At 52.1% G+C, this 11,250-nt stretch overlaps 1 protein-coding gene across 1 annotated transcript; it reads left to right on the top strand.

Annotated features, from left to right (window-relative positions):
- The first annotated feature begins 2,560 nt into the window (after positions 1-2,560).
- Positions 2,561-8,690, top strand: LOC112806847 (uncharacterized). Its single transcript, XM_025849333.2, has 3 exons — positions 2,561-2,889; positions 4,974-5,100; positions 6,360-8,690. The coding sequence occupies exons 1-3, from the start codon at positions 2,845-2,847 to the stop codon at positions 7,952-7,954; spliced, it is 1,767 nt and encodes a 588-aa protein (XP_025705118.2). The 5' UTR covers positions 2,561-2,844; the 3' UTR covers positions 7,955-8,690.
- Positions 8,691-11,250: the final 2,560 nt, after the last annotated feature.

The raw sequence follows: 11,250 nt of genomic DNA, 5'->3' as shown, positions 1-11,250 counted from the left end.
TCTCTTGCTGTGTCTCTCTCTGTCAAATAAATAAAATCTTAAAAAAAAAAAAAAAAAGAAGTACCCAACCCATGCCAAGGTCATCATGAAGCATGGAGTGGAGGAGGGGCTGCTATCTGAGCAGAGTTTATCTGCACCACTGGGGTCACAGGCTAAGACCACCAGGCAGCCCTGAAAACTGGAAAGCCTACCTCAGTGACACGCATGCACACGTCTTCAAAGACACCTGGCTACACACCAAGGAAGCACCCTGGATGAAAGCCGTGACATAGGTGACATGGGGAGAGGCTCCTAGTTCAGCTTGAGCCTCCACCAGTACTGGAAGCATCACGGTGGAAAGAAATGCTGCAGAAGGGGCGTGGGTGGGCCTCTTCTGATCCCAGCCTGCAGTGCCCACTCATGGAGATGCCCTTTCCCTGCAGACCATGGAGGTAAGTCCTCCTGACAGATATGACCTTTCGGCAGGACCCCTCCTCTGACAGGGAGAAGCCATGGGGCCCTAAGTGTATAGTGACCAGGAACTGACCTGCTATGGCCAAGGAGACCTGCAGTGTGTCTACTGGCAGCTCAGGGAAAGCTGCCCAGCTTCATGGATGTGGTTAGGTCTGCACATGGCACCTGTAATGTTCTAAGGACCACTCCCTTTCTTACCTCAGACTGCTCTGGACTGTGTGACAATAAAGACCAGGTTAATTACATCACCTTAAAGCTAGGGGTATGGCTGGGGAGGCAGGGAATAGAAATGAGTCACTGCCAGCATGCAGTGGTTCTCAGTGATGATAGCAACATCTGCTTCTGAGGACACAGTGGGAGGGCAAGGGGTGACACTCTGTGGCAGTGACCTTGCCTGCTGGGTTCTGGTCTCTCTGTCTCTTCCCTAGGATCTACACCCTGTCACTCTCACTGTAGGTCTTACGGTGGTGAGCCTGCCTACAGGGGTCTGTTTTTTTCTGGACAGGCATAGACAGATGGCTTCATCTTAATTCTCTCAATCTGCACTGCCTCCCTGCACCACTGTTTATAAAATATTTTATTTAGTTAGTTATGAGAGAGAGTGCGCTTGTGCAAGCAGGGAGAAGGGTGGAAGGACACAGGGGAGCGAGCGCGACAGGGAGAGAGAATCTTGAGCAGACTCCACGCTGAGCACGGAGCCCGATGCGGGGCTCGATCGCATGACCCCAAGATCACGACCTGAGCTGAAACCAAGAGGCGGATGCTTAACTGGCTGAATCACCCAGGTGCCCCCTCCCTGTTCCCCTTTTAAGGACCTTTGCTATTACATTGTCCACCCACCCGCCACCTCAAATAATCCGGAATAATCTCCACATCTCAAGGTCAGCTGATTATCAACTTAATTCCACCTACCATTTAAGTTCCACCTTGCCATGTAATATAACTTATTTACATGTTCTGGAGATTAAGACCTGGACATCTTTGGGGTCATCATATTCTGCCTACCACAGTACAAGAATATACTTTTTAAAAAATTTGAACATTGCCTACACGGCTACTTGCTAGGTCAAGGATAAGTGCATTTTATATTTTGATAGATGTCAACAATGATTCTCTAGAGAGGTGTTTCCAATTTACCCTTCCCTGGCAGTGCTGTGAGAGCCTTGGGATGATGATGATGACAACAACAGCTCTCTTATTTATTCAGTAGCGTTAGCCTTAAAAATAAAACAGTTACTTTACCAGCAAAAATGGGTTTATTTGGGAATAGGAGGGAATTACAATTCTGGACATGCAAGCTAGAGCAAAACTGCAGGCAAGTCTAACAAAGGAGAAGAATGGTATTTTACGCCGAGGAAGGGCTGTTCTGAAGGAAGGTCCGTTGCAGAAGGGCTCAGGGTGATTAGTTTCTCCCTGGCTGAATTGCAGGGCCCATTCATTTCCCGTAGGAGATGCAATGCACACCTTTTCCTGCTGGGGCCTGTAATCGGGGATTTCTTTCCTGAAGATTCTTCTGTTGGTAATTCTTGACTTCCTGTCGCACCAAGTGAGAGCTCCCCCTTTCACTCCATTTTCGTGAGGTTCCCCTTTACTAGGTTTCACAGCACTGCGTACCTGGCCCTGTGCTGAACACGTCCCACGTCACTTCTCACGAGTCAAGTTGTAGTATTTGTCAAATTTCATTACTGGATTTTGAGTCAGAGCTATTGTGGGAGCGCATCAGGACCCCCAAGAGCGACAAGGCACAGAACGTTTAGGCTCAGCCCAGTCTCTGGGGGGGGACAATGCACAAGTGAGGCTGTTCCCCAGGGCCCCCTCAGAGCCGTCCGCCCACTCCAGAATGCGGGTCACCCGCATCTCCCCCCGGGAGGAAGCGAAAGCACACGGCGGCCCTTCTGAACCTCGGGCTCCACTTCCCAGGGCCCCTTGCGCGGCCGCTTGGGCGTTGCCGGGGGAACTTGCGGGCGCCCCAGGCCCGGCCTATGCGGGGCAGAAACTACAGCGACCAGAAGGCTACGGGGAACGGCGGCGACCGACGAGCCAATCACAGCACACAAGAGCCACTTCCTGCGGCTCCCCGGACTTCCGGCGTCTGCCCTGTGGACGTTCATTTCGCTCTTGACAGGTCGTGGAACGGCGCCCTTGGGGACCGGAGCTCCGGGTCGGGGCCGCCTTCCGGGCGCCTCCCTGGGACCCAGCCGGGGGGACACTAAGGAGGATGAGACCGCCTGCCGCGCCTCGACCCAGCCCACCTCCTGTAAGGGGGCTGCCTTCCTCCGCACTCGCCCTCCGTCCCTCTGACTGACGCCCCCATCGCGAGGGCGGCGGGCGGGCCCCTGGCCCAGTGGAGCTGTGCGGATCGGCTGAGCACTCAGGGCCTGCCCGGGTCCGATGGCGGCGGCGGCGGCGGCGGCGGGGCTGGCGGACCCGGCGCGGGTGAGTGGAGGGCGCCCGCCGCCCTCGCTCACCGCGTCCCCATGCGCACGGCCCGGGGTCCACGACAGAGGGCAGTGGGGAGTCCCTGGACGCTTCTCCTCCACCTCCACTTCTCTTCCTTTGCTGCTGGGACCCTAGGATCACCCCAAGCCCGAGGTCCTGAGTCCTAGCCAGAGGTTATGTGGGAAGTTTCACAGTTCTGGAATCCAGCGGGACGAGACCTGGAGAGCGGTTTCAGGCATCGGGCCCGGGATGCGCAAGTGCTTAGAGAGGAGGCTGAGCTGGGGGTGTTCGGGGAACTACAGGTCTCCGTTATGTCTGGCGGGCAGGGATCAGGCCTGGAGCGGCATCCTGGGGAGCTTGGCCTGAGGGTGGCGGGAGCCACGGACGGTTTGGAGGAGAGGAGAACGGTGATCTGACTCGGGTGTTCACAGGCTCCCTTTGGCTGCAGAGTGGAAACGAGAGGTAGGGTGGGGTAGGGGTGAGGTTGAGGGGGCAGAAAGGGAGGCCCGTAAGGGCGCTCTTTTACTAGATCAAGTGGCTGATGGTGTCTTGGCCTGAGTGGTGACTGGAGTTGGGAGAAGTGGTTGGATTCTGGATCTTTCTTTTAAGCCAGCCAGATTTTATGATGTGCAGCGAAGGGGGAGAGGCTGGGATGGCTCCATGGATTTTGGCCTCGGTTACTAGAAGGTGGAATTGAAGTGCATCGACTGAGATGGGGAGGTTGCTGGGTCGAAGAGGTTTCAGGGAAGATCAGGAGGCAGATTTTGACCCTGTTGAGGCTGAGAAGTCCTAGAGACTTCGAGTTGGAGGTACCGAATGGGCAGCTGGACATGCAGGTCTAAGTCCTGCCGAGGAATTCCACTTGGGAGACATCCAGCCAGCAGTAGTCAGCATGTGAGCTGAGGTGGAGCTCTGGCTCGGACTGGAGAGGGGACATCTTCAGCTTATGGTGAAGGATGCCCTACAGGGGCAGCTGAGGACTGGGTGGCTGGCCCGGGTCCTGGGCAGGGTGGGTGGGTGTCACAAGGTCAGCTGAAGGGAGGAGGAGCCTCGAGAGAAGGTGTGTTGAGAGAGGAGGGTCCAGGGAGTGACCAAGATCCCCGGGACAGAGGCTGAGGCATACTGGAGATGCAAGTAGCATGACAGTGGAATTGAGGCTCATGTTTAGTCACCTCTCTGTGGGCTCACCAGCATTTCTTGGCCACCCTCTGTGGGGCCTGAGGGTTTCAGTCAGGATGGCAGATCGGCCCCGTGGCAGTCAGCTGCGAGTGTCCCAGGCCTGGGGTGGGAGGTGGTGGGGCTGGGCTTCGTGCATCAGGAGGAAAGAGGAATCCTGAGGCTGATGAGGGGACAGCATGAATAAAGGCAGAGAGACTTGGAGGTCCCAGAAGTCTTCGTGGCCCAGCCTGGATGGTTACGGGTTAAAGGCAGGACTAGGGTCAGTTAGAGAAACTGAAGGAAGGCTGGGTGCCACCTCTGGAAGTTGGGACTTTTGGAAGTCTGGGTCAGGATGGGTTCCTGGTTGACCTCACCAAGTTAGCCACATTTTGGACACCCATTTGCAGAGTGATCTGTAGGGCTGCTGGGAGGAAGAATGGGCCATGGGATGGTGGTGGGGTCTGGAGATGTGTGGTACAAAGGTGGACGTGCACGTGCAGAGGGAGTATGAACTGATGGACTAGAGTCCTGGTCCTGGGGGCCTACGCAAGATGAGCCCCCATTTGGTTGTTCTGGGAGGCAGGATCTGGGCAGCCAAGGGAATTGCCTGGTAGGAGGCAGTGAGACCCCACAACCAGGCCCAGAGCTTGTGGCAACTATCTGCCCACCTCCCTGCTGTGTGAAGGCGGCCACAGTGATCAGTGGGACACAAGGAGACAGTGGCACCCATGGCGTGGGAGCTTAGGGAGAAGGGTGACCTAGGAGTGTGTTGGCAGGGGTGATTTGGGGGTTAGAGACTACCCACCAGAAAGGTGGCAGCATGTAGGTCACAGGCCTAGGTCTGGATGGGTTCATCTTTGTATTTTTTTGTTAGGTTTTTTTTGCTGCCCTGTGGTCTGACTTAGCTGTCCTCATCATGACAGGACTGGGGGACCTTTGAGGACGTGGCCGTGTACTTCTCCCGTGAGGAGTGGGAGCTCCTTGATGAGACTCAGAGGCACCTGCACCACGATGTGATGCTTGAGAACTTGGCGCTTGTGGCCTCACTGGGTAAGGCCCTCCCACCCCCCAGCTTCCTCTTCTAGTCTCTGTCCTTCCTTTTCTCCCAGGAACAGCTCTTTCTTCCTACAGCTGAGCAAGGGTGTTGCTTCCTCCTCTGGGCTATGTGCAGTGTGTGCAGAGCTGGGGTACAGGCACAGCCTGCTCCTTTCCCTGAGGAGCCCCAATATCTGCTTCCCTTTCTGGGGAAGGGCTCAGGACTGAGGGTCTCAGTCTGGCTGCCTGAGTTTGTCTAGAGCAGTGGCACCTCTGTGCCCAGGTTCTTCTCCCCTTTTTATATCAGACATTTCCAGGAGCCTGGCTATGTCATGGACTATAGACACTGATGTGGTTATTACTCGTGATGACCACTGGGCTCTTCCTGTGAGATGCTCCTCGGAGGCTTATTTTGTAACATTGAGTTTTCTTCCCAGTTGCAAAGATGACGTGAGCTCCCTCTGGTCTGCCACAGGGTAGGTTGCCCTTGGCTGGCCCAGCCACTCACCCACCCTGTCTTTTTCCCAGGACTTAAAACTTTCAGGTCCTGTGTGGTTGCTCACCCGGAAAAGGACAAAGAAGCCTAACAGGGTAGACATAACTCCATATACTGCAAGAGAGGCTGGGAGGGGGTCTGGCTCTATTAAGTGGGAGCTGGAGCAGAGGTGACATGGGGGCTGGGTTCACACTGTCCTGGGCACCTGCCCTATATCCAGTAGTGTTTGTTGCTGGGGCCAGTAGCCGGACCTTATTCCATTTTCCTTCCTCATTCTAGACACCACATTCTTGCCATTTCTACTTTGTCCCTGGACACTGCTCTGATCTCTGTGTCTTCCTCAGTCCCCTCCACTCCTCCCTTTACAGGGATGTCCCACATTAGCCCACAGTCAATGTATTATGAGATGTGCACATATCCTCATATAGGCTTTAAGCACCAGATGCCTGGTTGCAGCTGCATTTTCCTGGGCTCGTGCACACCACTCTGTGTCCCCTGTTCCTATCAGAGATCTGGGGCCTGCCTGTACTGGGTCCTGCTGAAAGCTGAGGAATTGCAGTTCCTGCCTCTCCTCCCAGCCGGAACCCTACACCTGTGTTCTCACGTGCTGAATCTTCATTTTCGGTGGTTTTCCTGGGCCCAGTACTGCACCACAAGCTCTACCTCACCCTGACTTGAACCCTCAGACTCACTGCTAAATTTGTCAAATCCACATCTGTGAAGGGGCTGCCCTCTCCCAACAAAGCCTATATACACTTCACCAGTATTTCTCTTTCAGGTTGTTGGTGTGGAGTAGAGGAAGCCCCTCTTGAACAGAGTGTTTCTGTAGAAGGAGCGCTCCATTTCAGGACCCCTAAAGCATGTCCTTCCACCCAGAAGGCTAACACCTGTGACATGTGTGGCCTGGTCTTGAAAGACATATTACACCTGGCTATGCATCAGGGAATATACCCTAGGCAGAAACCGTACAAGTGTGCGACATGTGGGAGAGGCTTCTGGCTCAGTACAAACTCTCACCAGCGCCAGAAGGAGCACCGTGGAGAAAAACGCTTCACAAGTAGCGAACGTGCTAAGGATGTCCTGGACAGCCACGACCTCCTGCAGTATCCACCCACCCGTAGCATGCGGAAGCCACACAGGAGCACCACGCACAAGGAGGCCTTCCAACCCAACTCTAGCTTCCAGCAGCAGCAGAGAGTCCACGCCACGCAGAACCCCTTCAAGTGCAGCAACTGTGGGAAAGGCTTTCTAAAGGCCTTCATGCTCCTAGACCACCTGCTCACTCACTCCAAAGAGAGACCCTGCAGATGCCCAACAGGGGGAAATGCCCCTAAAGAGAACTCCACCGTTGTTCATCCCCCAAAAAATCACACTGGAGAAACATCCCATGTGTGTACAGAATGTGGGAAGGCCTTCAGCCACCCTTTTAAGCTGAGGACACATCAGAAAGTTCATACTGGAAAACTGCATCACAGTTGCAGTGAATGCGGGAAAGCCTTCACCCGAAAACACTCCCTTGTTCAGCACCAGCGAGTTCACACTGGAGAACGGCCTTATGAGTGTGGCCAGTGTGGGAAGGCCTTCACTCGCAGCTTCCACGTTGTTCGGCATCAGAAAGTTCACAACACAGAAAGGCCTTATGAGTGCAGACGGTGCCGGAGAGTCTTTAGCTGTATCGCCAGTTTTGTTGAGCACCAGAAAATACACACTGGGGAAAGGCCTTATGCGTGCAATGAATGTGGGAAAGCCTTCATTAACAGCTCTCATCTTGTTCGGCATCAGAAAGTTCACAACACAGAGAGGCCTTTTGAGTGCAGCGAATGTGGAAAAGGCTTCCGGCAAACCTCCAAACTTATTCTGCATCAAAGGAGTCATACAGGAGAAAGGCCTTATAAATGCAACCAGTGTGGGAAAGCCTTCAGTTGCCCTTCCAACCTTGTTCCACACCAGCGAATTCATACTGGAGAAAAGCCTTATGAGTGCTCGGAATGTGGAAAAGCCTTTAGTCAAAGCTCTGCCCTCATTCAGCACCAGAAGGTTCACACCAGAGAAAGGCCTTATGAGTGCAGTGAGTGTGGAAAAGCCTTCAGCTATAGCTCGAACCTTGTTAAACACCAGAAAGTTCACACTGGAGAAAGGCCTTATGGGTGCAGCCAGTGTGGGAAAGCTTTCAGTGAGAGTTCCATCCTCAGTCAGCACCAGAGAGTTCACACTGGAGAAAAGCCTTATGAGTGTAACAAGTGTGGGAAAACTTTCCGCTACAGCTCAAACCTCTCTAAGCACCAGAAAGTTCATATTGGAGAAGAGCCACCTGAGTGCAGTGGACATAGGAATGCCTTCAGCCAGAGTTCCAGCCTCAGTCGGCACCAATGAAGGTCATACCAAAGAGAGGCCTTAATATTGTGGCAAATGTGGAAAACCACTAACTAACAGGGGCATTTTCTTGTTCACCTTAATAGAGTTCACTCCTGAGAAAACTTCTGTGAAAGGAAACTTTGTGAAGAAGCCATAAGCCAAAAATTGAAAAATATCCTAACACCCCTACCAGGAGATTGCCAGATACATGGGAAGCTTTCAGAAGCTACATCACATTTTCTAATCTGTCCAGGTGCTTTGCCAGATTATGTCATTGCCAGATGCCATCTCACTTCTACCGGCTGGCAGGTCCCCCCACAGCCTGCCATCTCATCATACTCAGGGAAGGCTGATTTTGTGCTCTCTCATTCCCTGGAGGGAGACATGAGTGATGGGAACTCTTTGGGGTGGCCTCATTTTCATTTCTGCCCTGTCCCCAGTGGTTCAGGCATAGCCCTGACCTCTTTCTCTCCAGGGGGATCTGACTGGAGTCTGAGGACTTGCAGAAGTAGTTCCCTCTTTTGTGGGTATTGGTTTTTTTTTGTTTTTGTTCTTTTAAGGTTTTATTTATTTATTCAACAGAGCAAGCACAAGTAGGGGGGAGCGGCAGGCTCCCCACTAAGCGGGGAGTGCAATGCAGGGCTCAATTCCATGACCCTGGGATCATGACCTGAGCTGAAGGCAGAGGTCTCCAAATCACCCAACCCTGGAACTGCCTGTCCCCAGAGTGTGTGATAATAAAGGCCTTCCTGTTGAAGCCATTTTTAGTCTCCATCCACTGTGTGCAGGGGGAGATGGAGAACAGAACTGGGTTCTAACAGGATAAAGAGGGAGAAAGGCCTTAGTGGGAGACCTCAACTTCAACAGCAAGATGGCACACAACAGCTTGCAGTCTAGGCCCAAGGCCTTCTGGGACAGGCTGAAAGTCTCTGGGTTAAATCTTGTGTCCTGGATGCCAGAACAATCTGATAGGCCCAGAGCTTTGGACATTGGGTGTTGCAAACTAGTCCTTCCTGGGCAGCAAGGGTTGGGTTCTTTGTTCCTGGGAATGTCCCACATTCTCCAGTAGAGTTGAAGGGCCACTGTCTCCTGGGACCTGTCCATGAGTAAGGCCCCTGATGTCCAGGTTATCACTGGACGTAAGATCTTCAGGGGCCAGGTAGAACCATAAGTGGGTACAGAAACACTGGTTTTGAGGTGAGGGAGTCAGTGAGACTGGCAAACAGAGGAGATGCTATGCTTTAGTCACATCATACCCACTCACAAGAATTGTGTTCAACTCCACGTTCAGTAACAATCACATCAATGGCTTTCAATCAGCCATGGTAGAATTTATACCACAAAAAAAATGAACAAACAATAGTTCTTTGAAAACAAACAAAAAACAACTGGGAAAAAAACACCTGATATGGAGTGTTTGCCAAGTTTGTTGACACTGACTTTGGCCATAGGAGAGACTCAGCTCTGCAGATCTTAGGAAGTCCCGCATACTCTCATCTTGTCCTCTAGCACAAGTCCACTGACCCTTTACAATGGGCATAGCCAGCAGTATGCTGCTCACTGCTGGAGCAAATAACCTAACCTAATGGTGGTGTGGATTCCTGTAGTCTCCCTGCGCTGATCACTTCAAGGCCATCAATGCACAGTCCAGGACTTTTGTAGCTCAGCTAGTATTCTAGGTCAGTGTGGTATCCATGGTCTTCATCATCTGCTGTTTTTTAATGCTACTAAGACAAGGCTGTCCCTGGGTACAGGGATCAGAGAGGATGGAATCAACATTTGATTGCCCCCATTTTCTGGTTTTCCAAGAGTGAGAGATCCATGTGCTTATGTGAAGCCTTTTGATTTTTATAAATGTTGAAAACTTCTATACAAAATTTACAGGTATATAAGCAACCTATATATATGGGCTACACATGTGTTCCTGGTCCAACACTTGAAACGGTCAGAAAATAAGCAAATCAGGCTGTCAGGAGCCCAGGGTTCCCCAGCTATGAAGGCTTTGGGCACAGTGTTTACCCCACAGCATGTAGCAGGGGAGGTGGCACTGTTGTTGCTACCCCACTCAGGACCCCCCAGTTCCCTGAGGCTGACCATGTGAGGGATGGCAGGATCCCAGGCAGGCTTGTGGTCGGCCAAGCATGTGGCAGGTCTGCCTAAGTGCTCCCCGCATCCCAAGGTATCATGGCACCCCTTGGACCTTCTGGGTATAATAATTGCCTTCCATTAACGTGGGGGGCTTGGAGTTAGAACCTAAGTCCATTTGAACCTTGGGGTTTCAGGCTTCCAAGAAAAGGGATCATGGATCATCAAGAGCTCAACTCCTTGTACCCATGTGGCCAGCTACGGTCAGAGAGACCTCAAAACACTGCTCCCAATGCATGAATGAAGTCTTCTGTCTTCTACTCTCCTCACCAAGGATCTGCACACACCAACCAATTTACTGGAACCTCAGTATTTCCCTGGTGGTACCAGAACATAGCAAACAAAGGTCTGTTGGTTCTGAGTGTTTGATCTCTCCACAGTACCAACTTATGTGAAGTTCAAGTCCTCCCAGCTTGATGAAGTATCCAGGGGTCCTTGGCCTGCTCAGGCTTCTCCTTCCTGAGTGTAACAACTGCCTTGCACCAACATGGAAGGGCTGCTTGGGATTAGAGTTCAAGTCCAGCTGAGCCATGTGGAGCTCAGACCTGCCATCAAAGTAGGGCAGACACTCATCATGAGAACTCAATCCCTTTTATCCTGAATGGTCACCTGTGTGTAGAGCTTATAAAATGAATTCTTTTGGCAAAGAGTCCTTGATTTGGTGAAATGGCCCTGACCTGAACCTGACTTCTGCTCTCCCCATCAGGGCTCTGTGCAAGGCAGCTGGCTTGCTGTGTGTGTGTACGTGTGTCTGTGTAGTTGGGCGTGTGCGTGTGCATGTGCTGGAGCATCTAAAACAAAGCCCTCGTGGCTCAGCGTCTATAAACTGGGGCTACTCATGTTCATCTTGACTCTACAGGAAGATTGTCCTGTGAACCAGCCACGGAAGAAGGCAGTGTAGAGTGATGGTCAGAAGCAGCCCTTCTGATCAACTGAGCCCCAGATCTACTTAGTCCCTGAAGCCAGATGCCAAGTGGACTTTTGGGTTCCATGTACCAAACAAAATAGGCCAAGGCAATTCAATAGGGAAAAAGATAATCTTTTCAACCAACAGTGCTGGAACAACTGGATAGCCACATGTAACAAACCTCTAAGTTACCTCAAGTCATATGCAAAAGCTAACTCAAAATTCATCATAGACATAAATATAAAACTTAATAAAACTTCCA

This window comes from Callorhinus ursinus, unplaced genomic scaffold, assembly GCF_003265705.2.
Source record: "Callorhinus ursinus isolate GAN/ISIS: 27379988/994484 unplaced genomic scaffold, GSC_fseal_2.0 scaffold100, whole genome shotgun sequence".
NCBI classification, from domain to species: Eukaryota; Metazoa; Chordata; class Mammalia; order Carnivora; family Otariidae; genus Callorhinus; species Callorhinus ursinus.
Note: the sequence above shows the minus strand (reverse complement) of the source record. Positions and strands in the feature narration are given on the sequence as shown.